General features: G+C 42.4%; 1 protein-coding gene across 4 annotated transcripts; it reads right to left on the bottom strand.

Annotated features, from left to right (window-relative positions):
• Positions 1-183: 183 nt before the first annotated feature.
• HDAC11 (histone deacetylase 11) lies at positions 184-22478 on the bottom strand. 4 transcript variants are annotated; one of them, XM_032120847.1, is made up of 11 exons: positions 22418-22464; positions 21651-21829; positions 20887-21035; positions 18753-18853; positions 14834-14950; positions 11833-11875; positions 11609-11685; positions 10353-10415; positions 8388-8484; positions 5054-5232; positions 184-2078 (listed from the first exon to the last, which is right to left on the bottom strand). In XM_032120847.1, exons 3-11 carry the CDS (start codon positions 20951-20953, stop codon positions 1836-1838), a joined length of 987 nt encoding a protein of 328 aa, XP_031976738.1. In that variant the 5' UTR covers positions 20954-21035; positions 21651-21829; positions 22418-22464; the 3' UTR covers positions 184-1835. The 4 variants fall into 4 exon arrangements, with proteins under 4 accessions (XP_031976738.1, XP_031976736.1, XP_031976737.1 ...); XM_032120845.1 differs by lacking the exon at positions 21651-21829 and having other exon boundaries at positions 22418-22478; XM_032120846.1 differs by lacking the exon at positions 22418-22464 and having other exon boundaries at positions 21651-22215.
• Between the last annotated feature and the right edge of the window lie 1062 nt (positions 22479-23540).

Below are 23540 nucleotides of genomic sequence, written 5' to 3'. Positions count from 1 at the left end.
CTTGCAAGCTCTCTTTAAGGAGTCACCACTGAACTCTCAGAGAAGCTGCTGACAAACCTTGTACTACTCACCCTTGAGACTTGCTGTAGTTTCAGCCACATTTTAAGTATGAAAAATACATCTCCTTGTCTTTCAGTCAAACTTTTTGACAGCCAAGATCCATGTGAAGTGACAAGAAGTCAGTCAGCATTGTTCAATACCATTTTAATCTCCACTGAGGGGAAATTATAGAAACATGTTAACACAAACAGCAAATGTTTGGGGAAAGACCATATGGTGCTATGATGGGGGTTTAGTTCATAGAAATGTAATCTAGAATTTTATAAAAATTATATGAAAGAATAACAACATCTTTCAGTAACATCAGACAGCATAGAAAAAATAAATCTCAACATTAGTCGTACTCTAATGGTCCTTCTAGTAAGAAATTTAAAAGTGCTCTTTAATCCCAGTGTAGCAACTCAATCTTAGTGCAATAGGTCAGATCTGGTTTAAAGCAGGTATTTATAGCAATTGTGCAATTCCTACAACTGACAAACCCCATGATCTAAACATGAACACTAAATGAGGTAAGTATTATAATTAGAATTAAACATTCCGTAAGTATCTTACACAACAACTCTACTACAAGGAAAATCCTGGTGTTCCCTCACAGGACGGCTCCGACCTAAACACGATGTAAAACTTGTAGTACAAATCAGTGAATACTTGGAAGTTATAAAAGCTCTTGCAAAATACACAGTTTAGTACATTTACAACCCACTGCTACAAACAGTACCTAATGCAAAATATACCAACTTCAAGAAAGCCAAACTTCACAGGTAGTGCAACTGAATTTGCTTTGGATACACTGTTGTATTCCCAAATCCTCCCAGAAGCTCCATATAAAGTTAGCACATTACTTTAATGTAGAAATGTCACTATAATCCTCAATGAACAGTAATAATGAAGGGTTTGCTTACCAACCATGACTGCAACTGCAAAGTACCATTGCTCTCTGAGCAAGTGAAAACCACAGCACTGGTTGGGGAAAAAGAATTTAAATGTACTCCTCACTGTTTTATACATGGCAAGCTGGCAATAAGAAGACAGCCTGTATTTCTACATCGTTTTTTCTGCAAGGTTGCTCAGAACTCTAAGATCAGCTTTCATTTGCCTGTAGTTTCTTTATCTGTCAGCTGCAGTGCATAGGAACTACTGCCTGTCACATGCAGAGCTCATCTGAAACACCAGACTGGTAATGGTGAGCCCTTATGGCTCACTTGCATATGGAGCCACAGGGCGTTCATATTCTTTTTCACAAGGTGCTTATGAGCAAGATTTAAGTCACTATCCACAACAGGAATAAACTATGAGTTTACAAACATTCCTTCTAACTTTCTATGGCTTCAAAGCTGCAAACCTGCCCTGGCTTTTACAGTATTGCACTTCCCTTTAGTGTTAAACTGACAGCTGAAGTCTGCACAGAACTCGTTTTATAACAGTATTTCAATTTAAAAAGCAATAAATAAAATGCAGTATTTAAAAAACCCCACGAAACAGTACCTTTAGTCCATATTTCTTCCACCTCACCCTGTGCTGCACCATCTGAAGCAGGGCTGGGACAGTCTTTGGATACCAACTGCATAGTTCTTCCAACATAACAGATCCCCCCATACCAATCAGAGAAGCAAATTAAGCTTTCTACAGCAATATTAGACACAAAGACAGTACCCTTGAGTGCATATCTCAATTAGCTTAAAAGGATGTGTTGCCTTAGCCCAAGATAAACTCAGGAGTTAGACACAGTTACTCTGTATTGTCTCTGGGTTATCTGACTAACATTTAGTGGCCTGTCATTGCAGTGCCAAGTTGCTGAAGTCCTTAGCAGAGTCTCTGATCATCTGATCCATGCTGGAACTGCCAACTCCGCAGGCTGCCCGCTCCTTGTCCAGAAGGCCCAGGCTGTGCAGGTTGAGGATGGAGTCGGCGATGATCCGCGCTGTCCTCTTCTGGTACCCGCCGGATGTCACCATCAGGATGGGGATCCTGCGGCTCCGGGCAGCCCTGAACACCACCTCGTCTCTCTTCACAATGCCCTGCAAGGTCACCACAGTTACACAGCCAAAGTAAGTGACAGCAGCATGATACTTCACTTCCAGCCTGTGCTTTATGGATTTAGACCACTGGACGCTTGGTAAGTGTTTAAGCGTTACAGTTTACAGTAGTTATTAAAAATTCATTTGGAAGTCCTGTTAGTTTTGGTTTCCATGCATAATCATTAAAAAAAAAAACAAACCAACAAGCACACCACCCCTCAAAACCCCCAGAAAATCAAATATCCTTGACTTGTTTTGGAGGACAGAGCAGATAAAAGTCTTTAGTACAAATTCCTACAAGAATTCCTGCTCAAAGGCCATAAAATCTAAACTGACTGCAAATTTTACAAGTGTTCACCCTATATCCCAGGTGAGGAATTGCGACTAGGAAAGATTGTCTGAATTCCAAGTGCTTTAGTTTGTGCTCAACTTGCACAGCACCCTCTGTCAAAAGCTTAGCAACTTGATCAAAATTTCACAGTCCTACAGAAGAACCCAAAATTCAATCAAATTTTACACATTCACAATCACTGACTGAATCTTAAGTCCCAGTTTCTTTAATAAGGGCCCGTGGTTACTGTCAGAAGAATCTATGGCTGAAGGGGAAGTTGCAGAATGCAAGCAACGGTAAATCCATAAAAAGAAAATAAATTCTAAATAATTTCTTACTAGGAGAAAGGTATGAAACTAAAAAATAACGAAGACTGCTGCCCAGGAGGTGCTGTACTGCCATTGAACCCAGACAAGAGCAGAGTGTGAGTCTTCTGGGTTTGAAATAAGCACGAGGGTGAAAAATATTTCAGGAATGAGTGAGAACAGAATTAAAACCTACTTTTGTAAAAGAGAGTTCCAGATACATGTAACTCATCACAACTCCTCAAAAAAACCCCCAAAACCCAAAAAACTAGCAACACAACTGACAACAGCTTACAATGGACAGCTCAAAGCTTAAGTAACTGCAAAGCTGGAGAAGGGAAAAGGCATCACAATGCAATCAAATACAAACAATTAAGGAAGCAGCAGCAAAAGTGCTTCAAAATGATCATGCACTGCTCAGGCTGGCTAAAGGAAGAGTGGAAGCACATCAAGAAATAACACGCTACCATTAATCAGACCACAAACAGATGGTAAAGAATAAAATACAAATTCAGCAGAAAAAAAAGTATCTTGTAAAACCATACAAGAGTATTGTTCACTGCACAGTCTGACACAGCCCTGTGAAAGAACCAGGAATAACAAATGAACAGTAAGACAAAGGAAAATGAAGAATTCTATTAGAAACAGATCCTTAAAGGAAGCAACAGAATTACAGAAGGAGCTGTAGGGCCCTGGGGACCCATCAGGGGATGCATCACTATTATCCCACACCAGGACGGGAAGCAGCCACTGCTCCCAGGAGCCTCACTGCTCCAGCAGCTCCAGGGGGAGCCTGGAGGAACTGAGGGGAAAACATGGGCTTATTCCCACATTTCTGTGGAAAACAACAGCCTGGCACAGTTCCCACTTCCAAACAAAGGGAAGAGGGACTCAGCTGATGCACCACAGGCTTTTCTGCAGCCTCAAGCACCAGGAAACCATCACTCAGAGCACTCTGAGGAGCCTAATTCTGAGCAGAACTAACACTGCAGCAGGAGCTTAAAACATAAATGACATCTACAGGAGTAGGACTGAAGACTGGACTACGGAGCTTTGAAGAGAGGGACCCTCCAGGCACGATGCCTTTCCAGCACCGCGATTTCAAGCCTTCACAGCTACACAGCAGAGACAAGGGCCCTGCCCTCAGTGCAGACACCAAAGGCCTGAGCTCCCTCCAGCTGTGCAGAGAATGGCACCCTGTGCCTTTCACCTCTCCTCGTGGCCAGGGAAGCTCCTTCCCCTTTCTTCCTCCATCCTTACGTTCTCTGTCTGCAGAGCACCCAGAAAGCTACAGCAACTCATTTGTCTTGGCAGTTAACACTGCTCCTTCTCCAAGTGCAGAAATTTGGATTCCTTTTAAAGGCAAATCTCAAAGTATCCCCCACCTATGACCAAGCTGCCACTTCCCTTGGTGGCCACTGCTCTGCAGAGGGCTCTGCTTCACCAAACCACACCTCAGGCCATCTCCTCCCCAAGGCCCCAACCAAGCAAGTCCAAGTCCCTCAGCTCTTCCTTCATGCAAGAGAACTGAACAGAATGAAAACTGAACAGATCAAGTGGTGGCTCAATGAGGGGAACCTGAGAGCTCACAGATCAAACAAGCCCTTTCCAGCATTGATCTGGGGGCCATTACAGAGACCTAAACGTGAAACAGGAGAGACACAGCACAGAGGAACTGACAGAGAAGGATTCACTAAAACCCATAAAAGAAATAAGAGGACTCTAAATTTTTGTTTATTTTAAGAAAAGCAGAAAGGTGAAGACTTGTATGAAGCTTTACATATTAAACCAAAATTTGAGTCTGGTACCAGACTGGGGAAAGTAAACAGCATCTGTAAAGGAAAGAATCAAGAAAAGGAAAATATTTGTTCATCTGCTAAGAACACACAGCCAGGCTGCACAAAATTGTTAGAACTACGAGGGTAGTTTAAAACAGCTGGGAGTGCTACAGAGGAAATTAAGTGTAAGAGACACACTGGGGCCAGGTGACAAAAGAAATACACTGCAAAATGGGTCATGTGAGGGGAAAAAAGAAACAAAGAAAGAATAAACCAAGCAGGGAAAATAGAAGTCAGGCGAAGTGTGAAAATATACGTATCTCTGGTTACTGTGTGGGTGTTGGAAATCAGTGGATTTTAGAGAGAAGATGAATGATACTGGAACAGGCACCAGAAGAACAAAAATACTTAAGAGTCAGGGAGAAACAAGGAAGAGAAGGGTGAAAAAGCAAGGGAGATGGATCTGCGTGTGTGTCACAGGAACTGCTGTGCCCGGGGCAGTGTCCCTCCCTCCAGCCCCAGCCCGCACAGGGAGGCTGTGCTGCTCGGGGACACACACACCTGGGGGGAAATGGCCAGGCCTCCCAAGGGATCCCCGTCCAGGATGTCAGTGCCAGCGTTATAAACAACGATGTCAGGCTTGAACTCGTTCAAGGCTCCTTCCACGTGGGTGTGCACCTTCTGCAGGTACTCGGCGTCCTCTGTGCCCCACTCCAGCTCCACTCTGCGTTTTATGGCACCTGAGGGAAAACAAACCAAGCACTGCTCAATAAACAAAGCACTGCTTTGGAAGAAAATGCACAATTTAGGTAAGCAAGCAAAAAAAGTTACATTTCTGGAAGCTCTCTCAAGACATTGCATTTTCACAGACACTTGAATTAAAGAAAATTATTCAACTACTTGTTTTCCCAGCAAATGTAAAGCACAATGACCTTGAAAAAATTCCACTGAAGAAAGAAAATCAGATGCAGGGCAAAAAAACCCAATCTGAGATGCAAATGAAAAATGTTATTGAAAAACAGCTGATCTACAAGTTCAGTTACCAATCAGGAGAGAAATCATAAAGAAAATTATTAAATTAAAAGTAACCTAAATAAAGTGTAAGGCAAAGAAAACACTGAACTGCTATTGCAGAGGAAACAGCTGGGGGGAAAAGATAACTATCACTGAGAAATTATGAAGATGTTTTATTTTTATCACAACACTCAAAACTTCACAGCAAGGGATCATGAATTTATGTGAACTGCTTTATGAATGTATAACAAGATTCAGCTTTGCCCCAAGCATTTTCAATTTAATGTTCTTACCCTGTAATCCTACCAGAAGAGCAAATATCAATTCTTAATTTAAATCAAATTATTTCTAATACTTCTAATAAAGCAATAGAAGTAGAAAATGAAGGCTGAGAAGGTAAAGAAACCCAAGGTTATGCAGCCGAGTTTTGAGTGCTTTTATGGAGGGATGTGACTCTACCCCTGAATTAACTGAACCCCTGCCAGAGCTGTTTCAAGGGATGACTCCTGCCTCCCCACACCCTCTGCCTCGAATTAAAGGATGTGCAGTCTCACACCTTAAACATGGATTCAGCCCCCACCAAGTGTGCAAGAATGCACTCAACACAGAATGACAATTACTCTTGTGATTGCTGCCTTTTGCTCTGCTTTCCATCCTTGTTCAGCATCAGTGAAGCTCTTCTTTTTCATCCCATTATTTTACATTGCATCAACATTAGTTTGAAAGATTTTTGTTTCTTTACAGTATTTTCCTGAATTCTTTTCCTATTGTTACAGGAATGTTCCTGTAAGTCTGCACAGCTGTGCTGAACAGCACTGAAGCCTCCTGAGGGTAAGGAATCTGTTGGATGGATGGAGCTGTAGAGGAGAGAACACAGTGGCTGGGGACAGACAAGGATTGCTGTGATGAAACCATGAGGAAGGTGAGAGACTGTGACTAGGATTCTGTGCCTTCACTGGCCTCTTGCCCTCACCACGCACAAGGAACTGCAGGGATCAGTCCTTACCCACAACTGGGAGCCCTGAGGGACAGAGGGATGGGGCTGGAGGGTGGAAGGAACACAGCCCTTGCATGCGCTCATGGCCTTTGGACCCTCTCCTGCTAAGCACTGACAGCACCTCTACAGCTCTGTAAAATGCCACTCAGACCAAGAGTGAGGCCTTTTAAGGCCTGAACTCAGAGTCTCAGCTTTTCCTGCTTACCCTTCAGTGAACTGGTCCTATTCCTCATCCATCCTTTCTCCTCCTAAGCTTGTGTAATTCCACACTGCTTCCCCCTAGGACTCAATATGCTTATGGTGAGCTGCTCCCTTTTTTCCCTTCCCTAATGAAGTGCATGGGGCAAAAAATGTGTAGAAAAGGCTCCTGCAATAAAATATGCAAAAAATGGGCAGGAAATCCAAGGAGACAGTGATCAGTTGGAGTTTACCCTAAGGCTTCAAACTCTAATGTTCAAGCCTCTGCCCCTCTTCAAAGGGATGCCCTCTGTGATCTCATCTCTCCCTGTCACCTAGCAGGAAGGGTTTAAGGGATTTACCCACAAAAAGCCTATTTAGACATTCTTATGCAAACTGCAAGAACTACACACTCACATGGCTCTGGCCCAGCCCTGTGCACCTCATCCTTCATCTGCAGAAAGGGAATGCTGGTGTTCAGGGTGGTACTGCAGCTCAGGGGTTCAGATTTGCTAGCAAGGACTGACTCTGTTTTGGTCTTAATCCATCTGTTCAAATGTTGCCATGTGATAAATGAATAAAGGGATGCTCTTCTTGGGGGGAAAACCCCCCACATTTGCTTGCAATTTGTCTGCCTCCAGACATGGTGTGCTTTAAATGGTCATTTTTTAGTTTAAAACCTTGAAATACTACAATTGTTAGCATCTTTACTAGTCAGAAGACAGCAGTGCAATGCACTGCACCTGATTCTTGTCAAGAATCCAAATGAAGTAGGTTTTTCAGAAGGACAGCATCACTGAAGGAATCCAACAGCAGAACAACTCCCCCAGCAACCCCTGACTCAGTGAACAAATTAAGTCTGCGATAAGTGGCAGTGTAACAGAATCGAAGGCCAAATAAACTTGGGGCTTTTGCATTCCAATTTAACCATTATCAAAGCCTCACTAATTAACTGTGGCAGGTCACAACAGACAAGTACAGGAGGAAAAACAAACCACAACCAAACCAAATCAAGCATGGGTATGACAGGGAAGGGGGAAGTCCCCATCCCTGCAGGGATTTAACAGTGTGGATTTGGGGATACTGGTCAGTGGTGGCAGTGCTGGAGGAATGGTTGGACACGACCTCAGAGGGCTTCTCCAACTTTCAATTCTATGGGTCTATTCCAGGACTTGCTTTGCTTCCCACCTTGTGTCACATTCAGAGGCAGCTCGTTTCCTACAAGCTTATCAAACAAGTTCTACTGGGAAGGCAACACCCAAATATGTTACAACTTCACTGTCAAAAGAACATGAAATCTTTTTACACAGTATCAGCTAATCCTCAGTGAGCTCTCTCATAAATGTAACGTAAGGGAAAGATGAAGTTCTAACAAGTCTCTTCAAATCACAGGATTACTCAACTCACTGCTCCAAGGCTGGCACAAGCTTTGGAATGGACTGCTAACAACACCCACTGAACACCTCCCCACACCCTGCACTCCAGAAGGTCATTCCTGACGTGAGGGACAACGCTGCAGCATTAACACTGGTGTGACAGATCACAGTGAGCAGTGAAAATGATGTGACATTTAAAAATAAAAAAAAAAAAAAAAATAAAGAAATCTAGGTGATGTTGTTGCAAGGAAGCTTAGTAGTAAATGAAGAAGTTATGTAACAACACAGTAGGTCTGGTACATTTGGGAAGATGAATTTCAATTATACTCACGTTTAGCAAAACCATCCCCTGGATAAATATATCTATTGTATGCATCCATAATATAAACCCGAGGATCATCCATAAAGTCCCTCTCATGGCCATTTCCCTGAAGGAAATTTACAGTTAGCTATTCCTAGCATGCCAACACAGAATTAAATACACTGCAAATTCTAGAGAAATTAACACTACAAAAGTTCTAATATTCAGAACTCCTGTGTCATTCTCTTATTTAGTCCTGGAGGTTATTCTGAGGTGTGGAGTTTTGGGGGGTTTGACAGTATGAGTCTGAGGACTACAGCTTTTACCACAAACAAAATCCTTGTCTCTCTGTGAAGGTAATTAGCCTAGATCTCAGTACACATGTAAGAAAATAAGGAAAAATCAGAAGCTAATTGTCCTCAACAGCACCACCAAAGCAACTGTGACCACCAAAAAGATCTACCACCTTCCAGCTGTGCAAGAAAAAATCACTTTCAACTACTGCAGGGATACTGAGTATTCTTACTTAAGAATTAATGAATAAACACAGCAGACTACAGCTCTCCTGGTAACTCAAGCCTTGGTGAGGTAAGTAATCCCTGGAAAAACTACAAACACTAACAATCCAACAGTTTAACACCAGAAATTCCCTACAAAAAATTGTACTGGCTGTAAAGAGGGATGCTCAAGAGTAAACTCAGATTTGGAATGGTTCCCCCTCCCCATTTCTGAACGTAAATACTATTCTTTTGGCTCTCACTTAGACTTTTCTCACTAATATAAAAATCATTTTACCACAGCAATCACTAAGATAATTTTGTTTCAATCAGTGTATCATACAGGACCACAGCCCCTATCCCCAGAATTTCACTAGAACTACAGAAACAGACATTTCCCTAGGTATATCTCCTGTAATTCAGTTTTTGTGCTAAAAAATGACAACTCTATTTATTTCTTCAGCATCTTTGGTCCACAAATGAACAGTTCATGCACACAAGCCTAGCAATATGAAAGCCTCTGGGGGAACCATTTCCTTATGAATGGTGAAACTCACCACTGCACTAAGAATTGGAACAGTCATGAGATGAGAATATCTGCATTGTTAAACAGGATCTGCTGAGCTACTTCAGACACCTCTCATCCCCCAAAGAAAGGAAACAAGAGGTGATTTAATGTGCACACTGAGACTACCAACACATCTGAAAACCAAAATACATTCCAAGAATTTTTCAAAACCAAACCTATCCACACCCTGACAGAGAGGCTGAAGAGAACCATGAACACAAAACATCTTTCTACTGCATAATCTATGTCCTGCTATCATGGTAATTTTAGGACACAGATAAGAGAAACGAGAGAAGATGAAAAACTTGCTGCCATTAGGCTTCCTCAGTGCCATGGAGCTGTGTAAAAATGGTTTCTTTACACATTATAAATCACCTGAAAAATGCCTCAGGTTGGACATCACTTTGGTGCATTAACTGCTTTTCTAAAAATACCATTTCTGTCCTTCCAGGATTTATTTTGCAAATCCCACCAAAGCTGAGATTTGATCTCAGTACTACAGTAAATCACTTCACCAGGTTAAGAGGGATGGATCCTTTACTTCATTAGCCTGAAGCCAGGCTTAAAATTAAACCACTGAAGGTCAAATCCCTCCCCTGCAGAGGCTGCTGCAGTGACCAGGCATTCTGAACTAGCTGGGATTGTCTGGAGAGATCCTTGTTTCTCATCCCTGGAGACCGCGAGTGCAACGCAGCAAGATTTTTACATGCAGCCACATGATGGAGCTGCAACTCAGCTTAATTTTATTAAACTGGCTTAAGAGCCTTTTGGAGCATAAAATAATTGAAGAATCAACTCTTCACAGTTTTCATAATCTCTGATTAACTTTGTAGTCTATGACTTTACACTTGTATTAAAAAAACGTATTTATCACACACTTGAATTTCAAGCAAAACATCTGTAAGCACTGAATACAGGTAAACTACTCACCTGATGGGCATCCAGATCAATAATTGTGGCTCTAGACACTCCTGGTACTCTCTCAAATAAGAACTGGATGTATAAGCAAAGAAAAACATGGAGAAGTTTGTGAAGTTAGGTGACAGACTGAACTGGAGGCTCGAAGATTGCACAGTACATGACTGCTGTAATTTTAATGTAGGGCCCATCTATCTGTTTCAGTCACCAAATAAACTGAGACATGATTCTCATACATTTAATTACAACATCTCATTATTTGACATTAAAAGATAATTTTTGTTAAAATAAAAACCCTATGTATCCAGAGGCTGGAGTGGAACCAGTGACAGCATCCAACTGCAACAGCCTAAAATTCACTGGTTAGGAAAAGCTGCTGTAAGGACTGCATGCCTTAGAGCCACTTTTAGTGACAGAATTCATTTCCTATTCTGCCTGGGGAGAAAAAACAATGGTTTTTACTTCTTTGAGTCTTAGCTTTGCTAAGTTACTATCTTTAAAATAGACATGGTAAAACCCAAAGATTTTGTACAAACTGTCACCCACTATAATTTCTCAATCTGTATTTTAATGGTAGGTGAAAAAAGAACACTGTGGATTACTTTTCTGCAAATTACCACGTACAGAAATTAGGATGTTATGTCACATGGTGTGCTGCAGTCATTAGAGCTCTTTAATGTTTGATTATTACTGATACTTTATAAATATTCTAGTATACAAATATGCCACAGCTCATTTGATAAAAATAAGCCCTAATTGCAGAAGGCTCTTACTTCAGCCATTCAACAGCTAAATACCAAATGTATTCATTCCCATTTGGTGACTATTTTGGACTCACTCACATTTTTATTCATGAATCTGAACCAGTCTGAGCCCTGTATGGTGCAGCTTGATTCAGAGAGGGGATTTTTGTCTCTGCATTTGTCTTGCCTGTAACCACTGAAACCAATGTGGAATTTCCAGGTTCACATGCAAGGCCAGGTGAATTATCACTGAGGATATTAGAAATCCATCTGGTTTGATTGGAGTGGTTTTTGCAAGACAACATTATCAATGCAATTATAGTGGTGCACATTTACATTGATAATCCTGACCCCTGCAGCTCTTCTCTTCCACTTTACAACACTGCATATTCCTATTCCAACCCATCTGGAGATTGCTTCATTTTCTCCAATTAGGATGTAAATTAGTTCTTAGGAATTTACGTGGATTTCTCCTCCTCCATTTGCACAAACAGCAGGAAACAGTGGTTTAAGAGTAGTTCTTACCTTGATAGCCAGTGTGATGTCAGCATAAGCACAAAATCCTCCCCCTTTGTCACCGGAGCAGTGATGAAAACCACCCCCTGAACAGGAAAATGGTGAAGGGATGAAAAGCCACATACTAAACAAAAGCCAGATACTAAAAACATTGATGGGCTTTGCAAAGAGATGTAAATGAAAATCAGATGCTTTCAACACACCATTTAAGGTATCACTGAATTTGTACTCACCCACGTTGATGGCCCAGCCTCTATCCACAGCAAGTTTTCCTGCCTTAAAAAAAAAATTACAGTTGGAATTCTATAAATGAATGAGGCAACAGTTAACAATATCTGCTTCCACTCCAAATCACTCCTGGCATTCCAACACGCCCCCGGAATTTCTGGATCTTTTGCCACTGGAGGTCATTCTGAACCAGATCCCTGAGTACAAGCCTGACAAAACTACCCTCAGCATAAGGAGCTGAAAGAATATTTGCTATGTCTTCTGTATTTCCTTGTCTGGCAGCTGGAAAAGGGAAAGTGCAGTGCTGGGAAGAGTAAAAAATGAGGAAGAAGCTCCTGATGCCTTTCCTGTTCATGTACAAACAGAGGAATGTAAGCCCAAAATCCTGGAACACAGACACAAAAAAACCACGGTTCCAGCTGGGGAGGGAGCCAGACAAGTGCTCCACTATGAAGTGTCCTGAAACTTCTTTTATTTTTTAAATGACAGAGCATGCAGGGTATAGAATATTATTGATCTTTTCCCCTCCAGTACAGGAAAAATGTGCCTGTATCTCTCCTTGGAACTCAAATGACATTCAGGGAAGGGAAAATATTGACGGAGAGGTGGTACACAAGGCTTAAATGATGGAATTTTAACTGAAAAACCTGATTACTTTGGCCAGGAAGAGTCAAACAACTGTTTCAGCGCAGCATTCTTTAACTGCTCTGTTAAAAATAATGAAGACATTACTAGTTAAAATAAAAAAAAAAAAAAATAAAAAAAAAAAAGAGAAAATATTTTAAAATTGATGGGTTTTTTGTCCATAGTCCTGGAAAGAACAAATTACACATCATAGACAAAATGCAGTTTGGGCAGTTATGAAGTCTTCATAACCAATATTTACATTTGAACAGTTTTAATTCAGTACTAGGATAACTATTGGGATGGTAAACATGATCCTGCTATGATCATGCCAACTTACACAAATTAGATCTTGGGGAGAGATTGCAGTTTCTGAACTATAAAACCCATTAAGTCCCAGGGAGAACACATTATCTGCGATTTATCACATTTCCTAGGGATTCCTCACCAAAACCCAATCTTCCCACATTGCTAAAATATCATTAAAAAGTCGAGAAACTCAACAGGAATTTTTGTAATAAACAGGCCCATCAGGAATAGCAGAAAATTGCACTTCTGACTTGTACTGTACAAATTTTATTGTCTGATGAATCAAAATTGCTTTTAAAGCACATACTTATCTCCCCATGATGAAAAAGAAAAGGTACAAATAACAGCATATGGCCTCAAGAGGAATCCCAAAGTGCCCAGGAGTGGCATCCACATTTCAGGAGCCATGAGACAAAACAGACCATTTGTGGGTGCCTCCTCTACCTGACCACATTTCTAACTGGTGAACACACACCTGTGAGTTAAAGATAACACAAGCACAGTGAAAAACATCACCCAACTGTAGAAAAGTATTGCCTGGCTGGAACCAGGCTGGATGAAAGGTTTCACACACACTGAGCTCCTGTCAAGACTCTTCCCAAATACCTCTCCCTTAGACCATTCCCTTCATTCCCATGACAATCTCACAGTGACAGCATGGCTGTAATGAGAGGAAACTCTGCAGGTCCCTGCTCAGCAGGACTTGCTCTGAGTGACAACCAAATATTTTTAAGCACCTTGAACTATATGAAATTCTCCCATCTCTGCTTTTGCCAGTTCACACCTACTCAAGGAGGAAGCACTTTTGTTATCTGGCCTATCACCATAATCCAATGCATCTAAAGACTTAGCCAGAACCCAGCAGGTTCTTTCAGAATTCAAATCCTTAAACAGGCCTTAAAAAAAGTTGGTTTAACGTTTCTATTTCCCAGCCTAACTCACCTTTGATATCTAGGAGTCGCAATAAACCCTGTTCCTGTATCTGGCACGGCAGCACTGGCAAAGGCTTGCCAAGCCCCAGGACAGTGGGGCAGTAAGGGGCTTCAAAAAGGCAGAGAAAAAGCAGCACAGGCTGCAATCCCTTCCACTTGCACCCACTGTAACAGCCACCTTCAGGAAGAGGTGCTGAAAGGCAAAGATCTATTTGTGCCATAGGATTAATAATTTCAGATGAGATTATTTGTCTTCCATTTACGTAACTGTTTCAGCCCAGTGAGATGGGACTGGCCCCATCTCCTCCCAGCACCAAGCTGAAGGTTCTGAATGCCAGTAAGACAAGGATTGATAAAAACAGGGCACAAAGATCCCACTAGTTCCCAGTTTATGATTGCAAGGGAATCTTTCTCAATACATGGTTTAAACAACTCATTTTTGGCTCCAACTATTCACTGTTTTCTTTCCTCCTACTTCCTCAACATCTCTAATGGGAATGCCCAAGCAAAATTAAATGTCTGGTGACCCTGACGCAGCTCTTCCGAGCAGAGCCCTCCTTTTACTCAGTAGAACACAGTTCTGCTCAGATGAAAGAGGCTAAATCTCACTTGAGCTCAGCTGGGCTGCTTCTGCAGTATTTACGATAGAAAAAGTAGATCAACTAAAACCACTTAAAAGAGCAAGATGATACATTTTAAAATGTAAGCATTTACCTAGTCCCAAGAACAAGCAAACCATCCATCTCTTCCCCTACAGTTTCAAGGTCATTTGTTAATATATGCTTTTAAAAAGCTTCTAGAGTGTCGATTATAAACCTCCCATTCCTAGAATTTGCCTGTACTTCAATGTTGTTTAAAACTATCTCAGTTTCTGTATTTGCCCAAGGGCTGCCACATCTCTCCCTGCTTGCCCAGGCTCCCCCTCACTGTCTCTTCTGCAAAGTACAGACCATGAACCCAGTGATGTCCTTCCCTTGCAGCTGCCAACAGCAGCCAACTGTGCTCATGTTCAGGACTCTGCACTGCCCCACCTCCCTCTCCAGGCCTCCACAATCTGCGTTACATAAACAGTACAACTCCAGGTTTACAGTGTTTGATCAACAAATTGAAATATGACAAAAGTGGATCAAGGGCACCTTACCATTATTGTTCCTCCTGTCTGGGTTCGTAGAGGTTTCAGAACTTTTCTCTGAACAACAAAATTGGGAAGAAAGGCAACTGGTGGAATTTCTGTGATTGTAGCCACAACAAATGACCACTGTAACAGGGAAAAAGAGAGTTCCAATTAATGTAATCTGGCTTAATGGTGACAATTAGCTCTCTCAGAAGTTGTTATTTCCTGAAAAGGTGCCCACAGGTCCTTAGGAAGATTTTTAATATTTTTAAATGGAAGTGACCATACCAGTTCTTATTAGTGACCTCCAAATAGGTTCATCCTCAAGTTTTTAACTATGAGAATCATCACTTTCCAGATTTTAGTATCAAACAGTATTAAATCAGCAATTTTTCAGGAAGGTAGTATTTCAGAAAATGTAATATCCCTCAGATTAGAAGGAAGAATTGTGAAATGTCCTTCCAGCTACACTTGATATATTGTTCAAACCTAGAATATCTATTCCTGTGTGGAATCAAAAGGATGTACCAAGGAGAAAACAAACACAAACAGACAACTGAACTAAGAAGTTCAAACACTTAAGTGAACACACAGCGTAAACTTTAGCATAGAGAACTGATTAAAATTTATTTAGCATATTAAACAGTTTTGGAAAATGTTTCAAGGAAACATTTTTTTCAAAAGTCTTCAAGGTTAGAACACAAAATATTTGCAGTATGCAAATGCTTTTTTTGCAAACACATTGATTACTTCAAAGAACTTCCACTAACACTGCTACCAGTGATAACACTGCTAAATATATTTCAAAGCCGAAGTCACAAGCAAGAATATACCTGTCCAACCAGTACTGAAACATTGGGGGACCAGGCATTACGACTTGCCACCCTGTACAAAGACTCTGAACAGATCCTGTTTTCTGCACATCAGGAACTGTAATGAGACTGAGGGCATTGGCTGCCCTGTCACTGAGCTGTTCACAGCTGGCAGGATGTGTGTGTGGGCAATTTGAACCACAGAATCACATCCCCATCTCAGAGTCCTTTGATGCTCAAAATGACTTCCCCATTATCAATATTTCCATTATCAGGTACTACTGGGTGGGGTGAAGGACTGGCATTGTTCATGAGGTGCCTAACTGTATTTTGCCAACCGTTCATTTCAAACTCTCACTACTTTTATATTTGCAAGACATTATTCTGTTACAATATTATCAGCTGTCCATCACGAGGTGTTTTAATTATTTTTTAGTACAGTCAATCTTGATAAAGTCCCTTTGCAAGACATTTTAGCCTTTGAACAAGCACATTATTAAAAACTATATTCAATGCTGTTGTTCTGAAATGGAAATGAAAAGGTCACATTTGGATAAAAAATAAATTTGACCTCAAATGTGAACGATAATCACACAGGAAATTTTAATGAAATTTAAAGTAAAATTAATGTCAACAGGGAGAAGTGGGAGCAATGATGACTCAAACAAACAATTATGTAGCTGCAGGTTTTACGTGGAGTTGAGAAATCCAGGTGTGCTGGGAGTTTGGCTCTCAGGCTTGCTGGTCACAGCTGGGGCCATTCCCACTGCCACTCACTGCTCCACCCCTGGGCTGTCCTGGGGTTAGTAACTCCCAACAGATGGGGGAAGTCACCAACTGGGAGCAAAGTCTGGGGCTTCAAGAAGGCAGCTACAGATGAAGGAAAATGCTTCTCCACGTAGTAACTGAAAAATCTGTGGAATGTTTCATGCTTTTTTCTTCAGCATGGTGGTTTTGTTTTCCAGCATTTCCCACAATAAATTCCCAGACCAGCCTTATCCTCAGCATTTGCATTTCAGTGTTTGTTCACATGTGTTACCACAGAATTTCTCATAAATAAAAAGGGCCAAACACACTCTTAAACTGGCTCTAACCTCATTGCCTACCTCCTTCCAAAAGTTCAGAATGCTGACATGCAGGAAATTCATTATTTTACGTAACACTAGGAAAAGGCAGCAAGTGGAAAAGTACTGCAAGCAAACTACCCACAGTCCAGTCATTACCTTAGAGACCTAAATTCTTCAAAGGAATAACTGAGGGGGAATCACCTCAATTCAAAGGCCAAACTTTGTTTTAAGGACTGAGCAGGGAAACGGGGAGACCCTTCCTTCCAACACAGGACTGATTTCCAGTAGCAGATGTACTTTGTGCACACCTTTTTGTTTCTCTTCGCCCAATGCTCAGCTGGCCTCTTCAGCTGCAGCAAGACACAGACACCAAACACCACCTACTCTTGCAAGTGTAGAGAATTTTCCACCAAATTCATGCTCAGATTTTAAATGAACACTCAAGTGATCCATTATTTTAGGAGACCTGGGCATTCTGAGAAAGGCAAGCAACTTTGTTGTCTTCAGAGATGATCTAACATAAAACTATACCATTTATATATATTTGTCTGGATTTAAAAGAAAAATAGCACAGTAGCCTGTGGGTAAGGCAATAAAGAGTTTTCACAGGGCTTTTTCATGTCTAGGACATTATTTTTCTTTTGCAACTAAGCACTTCTATCTTTGCTACTTGGCAGCAATCTGCTGCCATGACCAATACAACATCTTCCAGTTTCTACACTTGCAGGAAATATTCTCTCAAGAAAAGGGGGAGAGGAGATATCCAGTTAATCGCATCTGAATACACTCGACAGTGCTAGTCTTGACCACCAAGACACAACTTATACCGACAACTCCCTGTCAAGCCATCCCATAGGTACTAAAAATATGATTATGGCATTCCAAACTGAGCTATGCACATTAAACCCTGCTTCAAAGAAGTGATTCAGGAAAAAGAGGTGGGTGGTTCTATGGAATTAAAAGTTCAATATCAAGAATAGCTGCAATAATATCAAATCTAATGATGCATGAAATTGCACGTAACTTCATAGCACAGAATGAAGAAGGCACAAGAGAACTCAGAAAAGCAGTTAAGAATGAAAAAGTTCATGCAAATAACAGATCGCTGCTACAGAAAAATAAAACATTCCAGAAATAGCAATCCAAGGACTCTTCCACTGTGGAAGGGGATAAGTGACTCAAAATAACTTCTTTTGAATTATGAAATGGAAGATTTCTTTTCTCTTACAAATCCCTTCTCTGCCCTCCAAGCAGAGTTGCAAAGTAAAAGCAATGTCCCCTGCACTCATCTACTATCCATTTCCACCCACAGATGACTGGATATATATGCAGAACCAGAGATCTCACATGTTTATGTTTTAGAGTCACACTGAAATTTAACAAATGGATGTTTCATTTCTAAATACACAAGGAATGCTCTTCATCCCCCTGCAGTCCTGTATGAGCTGGCTCTGCAAACCTTCACACACAGATAATGTGCTTGGTTATGCCCTTACACTGCTCTTTCAACTCTCTGCGTATTCCACTGATACAGGCAGTGTCTGAGTATGAAGCCAGTCCTTCCTCCCCCAACAGACTGACCACAGAATCCCTGCATGGATGCTCTGTCAAGATTACATAACCACAAATCCCATAAAGCAATTCCTGCATTAGAAAACATCCAATAAAGTACCCCGTGTTAGTGGTTTCCATTGTATTTTTCATTTCAGAACTGCTTTTGCTGGAGTACATCAAAACTTACACGGCTCAACATTAGAACCCTGGCACTAACAAGAATATTACTGACATCTCAGACATTCCAATTTTCTCTATGTTTAACTTCCCTGAAATGTTGTTTCAGGACACCTATTTCACATAGTAGACCCTCTTTCCCCCCCATCTATGTTGTGAGCTGCCTAATACCTCTGTGGTTTGCTTTCAGTATTCTCAGTAACAACATTATCAGAGTATCAACAAACACCATTCTATATCTGTATAGCTGATTTATAACAGCTCTACAAGATACCCACTGCCTTTGACACTCGCTTGGGACAGTTTGCTGGAAAAACACACGAAGGGGTACAGCACCTTTAATTTATTAAGGTAGCGCCTGGTGTGAACAACCAAGAGATCTTCATCAGTCGCCTCCCGTGCCTGCACAATCAAGTCATCTGCAATTAGTTTTTCTTCTGCAACAGGAGAGAAATAACAATTGGCATTGTACAGCACTGCTTAGCTCCCCCTGTCCCCCCTCCAAACACTCTGCTACGACCTCAGTGTGGTAACTTCCTCTGTCATGTTTACTTTAGGTTGCTCAGAGTTTGTAAGTTTTCCAAACACAGCCCCTCTTGTCAGAGGTAAGCTGTTCAGGTAGTGGGTATTTGAGAAATATTGTGTACAGAAAGTTTTCAGAGTGTGCTAAGACCATGAGAAGTTCTTGTCTAAACTGCAAGGGCAGACAGGTAATGACAGAGGATGAACACACACTGGAAGCACACAACTCCTCACAGTTTAGGGCTTGGTACACTGGGGAAATCTTGGTGCTTGTACCATCAAATATCCACCATTATTTCAACATTCTTTAAGAAATCCCACAGTTTGTACTAGGATTTAATCCCCTAAATCACAGAAGAATAAAGTAATAAATCAAAATTCAAAACAAAGTAATAGCTTAGATGTTCATGGAAGCAAACAAGCTTAATTAGGATACTTCTATCACCTCCTACCTCAATGTAATTTCAAGAAAAAACAATGAGCAGCTATTAAGTCTTTCCCTTAGAGACCAAAAGATTATTTAAAAACTTAGTTTTATAAGAGCAAGTTACTCCAAGAATTCAGAAGGAGTGCATACGATCACTACAAACAATAATTATAAGGAATCCTGCTGATCTTCCCAGGCAAATTTTGATATTTAATTGCTACACAGCTGTAGCCTTCTAAGCCTGTATCTCTTCTTTAATTTTATACTTGGAGGAGAAAGAAAACAACTTGGAAACGTGAGAGATTTTGCTCTGAAGTGTTATACAAGAACAGCACCTGCAACAACATTTGTTTTGGCAAGCTTCTGTTTCTCCTGACTGAGGCTTGAGGAACATTTCATTCATGCACTGGTGTCAAACAGACCCAAACTGCTGCCAGCTCCCTTGTCCAGGAGGAAGGTGCTCTGGGAAAGATGTTCACTGCTGATTTGCTCAGTGATAAAGCACAGGGGAAGTCAGCTGTTGCCAGGAATTGCTACTGAGCCAGAGCAAACCAAGTGCTCTGGGGCATCCTGGGCCTTCTTCCTCCTTTCAAAGCAAGGACAGTAAAACAACTGGGAAAACTAATTTTCTATGAAAGCCTGAGACACTTCAGAGTAGACATGTCACACAGAAAAAAGCTGCAGGAGAAGACTTTACATGGAAGTAAGAGAAAGGCAAAGGTTCTGATTAATTAAGAAAACTGTCAAGGAACCCAAGACTAAATTATTTAAGGTTGTTAGAGGAAAAAGCCCAAACTCAGCTACTAAGTGTGTTAGTGCTAGAATTCACCTGACCTCAGTTAAAAGAATGCAAGTCAGCCTGCAGTGGGAAGGGCAATCCTGAACTGCAAAGGATCATCAGCTGAAGGAGTCATAAGGACCACATAAAGGGAAGGGGCCTGGCTTTGGGACAACCAACAGCCTTTGGAAAGAGAAAAAGCTTTTTTTTTTTTTACTCTTGATGAGCAAGCTCATACTTTAAATGAAGAGATGCCAAGATCTCACAGGCCCTAATCCTGCCCCTGGTTCTTACACTTTTATCTCCTTAATGCATTTCTACCTGTATCCTCCAATTGGTTTAAACAGCAATAATTAGAAGCACCACAAAAAGCTCTGTCTGTACCAGAGGGGCCTCAAAGCTCTTTCCAAACATCATCAGAGCAATAGGATGAGGCTGCTAAAGAACAGACGAAAAGTGATAAAGCTGCACTTCTCTCAAGCCTGAGAAGTCCTGTGTGCAGTCCAAGTTAAGTAACTAAGTTACACCTGCAGCAAACCATCATTAACACCTGGAATTTCACCAGCCACAGGAATGCCCCAGTTCCTGCTACACCAGGTGCAAAGTCAGGGAAGCACAAGGCTACAGAAAGCCACACCCTGCAATTCAGGTCTGGTAAGCCCAACATAAGTCTGCACTAACCACATAATTTTCTTTAGGTTTTGTGCAAATGTTGGTTTAAGAAGCACCTTCTGTCATTTTACCTTTCAAGAAATTGATGACTTTCCCCCATTTGCCTGCATCAAAGGGATGCAGTTTCTCAAGTCCCATGAAGGTGATGTTGTAGTCTGGGGAATACACGATGGGCCAACATCCCGACGGGAGATCTTCGTACAGCTCCGTCCTGTGGGGCCTTGGCAAGCAAACACACACCAGTCACCACTTCAGCAACCACTTACCAGGGACAGGGTTATACACTGAAGGTCCAAACTACAACTTAAGTCCTTACTAACACTGATTTTATAATTCTTGAAGATGGTATTTCCAACAGAAAAATGGAAACATTTGGTTCTCTCCCCTTGTCTTTCCAAGTGCACCAATCAGCACCTCTACCTTCAAGGGTGCACTCAGTTTGCAGACAGCATAACCTTCAATACCTGCACGACTAGACTCCTATTTCAAAGTCTGTATCAAAACACAAACCACAATGCTTCTAACAATAGAAGCTCCAAAAGATTTCTAGGATCCTTTCCTAGAAAGCAACAAACTATTTTGTGACCACCTGAGCAAACAAATGAGGCTTGGGTTTTATTTGCATAGCATAGAACAAGAGGACACAGCCTTAACTCCAGGTGTCACACCTGCAACCCCTAAACAAAACTTTCCTTAGCCCCCCCTCCAAATTATTTTATTTTTCCACCACCAGGAGAGACAGCACAGCCTGCTCACAGCCCTCCTTCACAAGCCATTCACAAACCCGGTAATGCTGTGCTCTGTTTACAAACAAACACCAACTGTTTGTGGACACCTGTGTGCACACGTGGGTCAGCAGGCCAAGCCAAGGCTGAGAGGAGATTCTGTGTCCACACTCAGCCTATTCCACCACCTGTGTGTTGCCTTCTGTGCCCCAAACTCCACGTCACTGAGTCATGCCGAGACCTCTCTTGCTCCTCGAAATTTAAAGTTTGGAAAAGGCTTTGCAACATACTGTGCAAGACACAAGAGTCTTTTGTCAGGTGAACAATACAAACAGAAAAACCCTTATTTCCAGTCTAAGCATGCTCAAAAAATACCCTTTTAAAGCCCTGTTAGAAGCAAACCAAACGAAACACGAGGACAATGGAGGTTTTTCACCAGAGCCCGCAGCCCGGAGCCCACACACCACCCACAGAGCGAGCCAGGGCTCCCCGGCCCCTTCCCTCGGCGCTCCCCGCGATGCAAGGCGGGGTGTGGGGACGGTGCTGTGACACCCCCGGCCGCGGCAGAGCGGCCTGGGGCCTCGGCCCTGCAGAGGCTGCAAGACAGGGTCGTTTCTGCGGGGGCCGAGGTGCTCCCGGCGAGACACACCGCGTTCCCAGCGGGACTCCTCCCGCCGGGGCGGGGCGGGGCCGGGCCGGGCCGCCGGTGTCAGGCCGGGCCCGCGGGGGCTCCGGGCGCTGCCGCAGCTCCAGCCCGGCCCGGCGGCTCCGCGGGCCCCGAGGCCGGACACTGCAGCCCGCGGCCTCCCGCCGCCCCCAGAGCCGCCGCCTGTCCCCGGTCCTGCTCCCCGTTCCCGTCCCCGGCGCCCGTACTCACATCCCCGCCTCCGCTGGGTCGCGCAGGGAAGCGGCGGCCGCGGCTCCGCCCGGCGCGGGGCGGGCGCACGGCGGGCTCGGGCGGGGCCGGGAGCGGCACCGCGGGCACGGCGCTGCCCCACGGCCGTGCCGGAGTGTGCTAACACCAGCTTACACATGGGAATCGGCGGGACCTTCGCCATGGACGGCGTAATGCAGAAGCGTTTGTAACGCAGGCGGCGTTTGTAAAGGGAAATGAGAAGTCGCAGGACAAGCCGCTGGTGTAATGTTGGGGGAGTTAGGACAACTCAACGTCAAGGGCCTCAAGGTGATGCCGCACTAACGGTATCTTTGGATAGGAAAATACGAGCCTCCCTCGTTATAAAATAAAATTAACAGTTGATACCAGTAGGTCCTAGCAGGTCTGCAGCAAAATGAGGAAAACAAAGGTGAGAGAGTGATCTTACCTAACAGCAGCAGAACTGTTGCTGACTTTGACAGGTTAGGATTCACCCCAGGGACAGCTTCACTGAATTCAGGCACACAAGAAAAATAAGCTAGTTTCAAATCAAAAGCCAATTTCTAAGCGTAGTTAACTAATCCTGCCTGAATATATACAAAAAGCGTTTCTTACACAGTTGTACAGCTAAATCAATAATATCATGAAAAACGGTCCATCAATAGGAGTAGTATCTATCAACGCTGGGATAAATGCCCAGAAGCACTATTTTCTCTGGAGGAGTAATGTCTCTTTATGAGAGTCCCTGATAAATGTCCTTCTTCGTAAAATATGCCGGCTTTAGCTTGGCATTCAGTTTTGATGGATGCCTGGGCTTCACCTTGGTATTTATTTAGCAGCAGGAGACTTAGACCATGAAAAACATTCTATCCATTGACATTATCTTTTAATTAACATTTCTTTTGTTCTGGCCCTTTGTGTGCTCACCTCAGTATTCCTCCAGCACATCTACCTTTTCTTCCTTGTTCCTGACTAGTTAGTACTTGGAACTTAGAGTTTGAGTGTTTGGTTAACGAGCTACAAACATAACATGTTCTTACTTCATTTTCATTTAAATTAACTATTACTTAAATTAAAAATCAACTGCCAGACTAGTTTCCGTATTTCTTGGATGTCATAAATTGTT

This window comes from Corvus moneduloides, chromosome 11 (assembly GCF_009650955.1).
Source record: "Corvus moneduloides isolate bCorMon1 chromosome 11, bCorMon1.pri, whole genome shotgun sequence".
Lineage (NCBI taxonomy): Eukaryota > Metazoa > Chordata > Aves > Passeriformes > Corvidae > Corvus > Corvus moneduloides.
This window is presented reverse-complemented; position numbering and strand designations above follow the sequence as displayed.

Coding starts and splice junctions, on each gene's coding strand:
- HDAC11 (XM_032120845.1), bottom strand. Junction 11,876..14,833: donor AGACAGGAGGAACAATAATG/GTAAGGTGCCCT, acceptor TTTTTTTTTAAG/GCAGGAAAACTTGCTGTGGA. Junction 5,233..8,387: donor AGGGGATGGTTTTGCTAAAC/GTGAGTATAATT, acceptor GTTTTCCCTCAG/GTGCCATAAAACGCAGAGTG.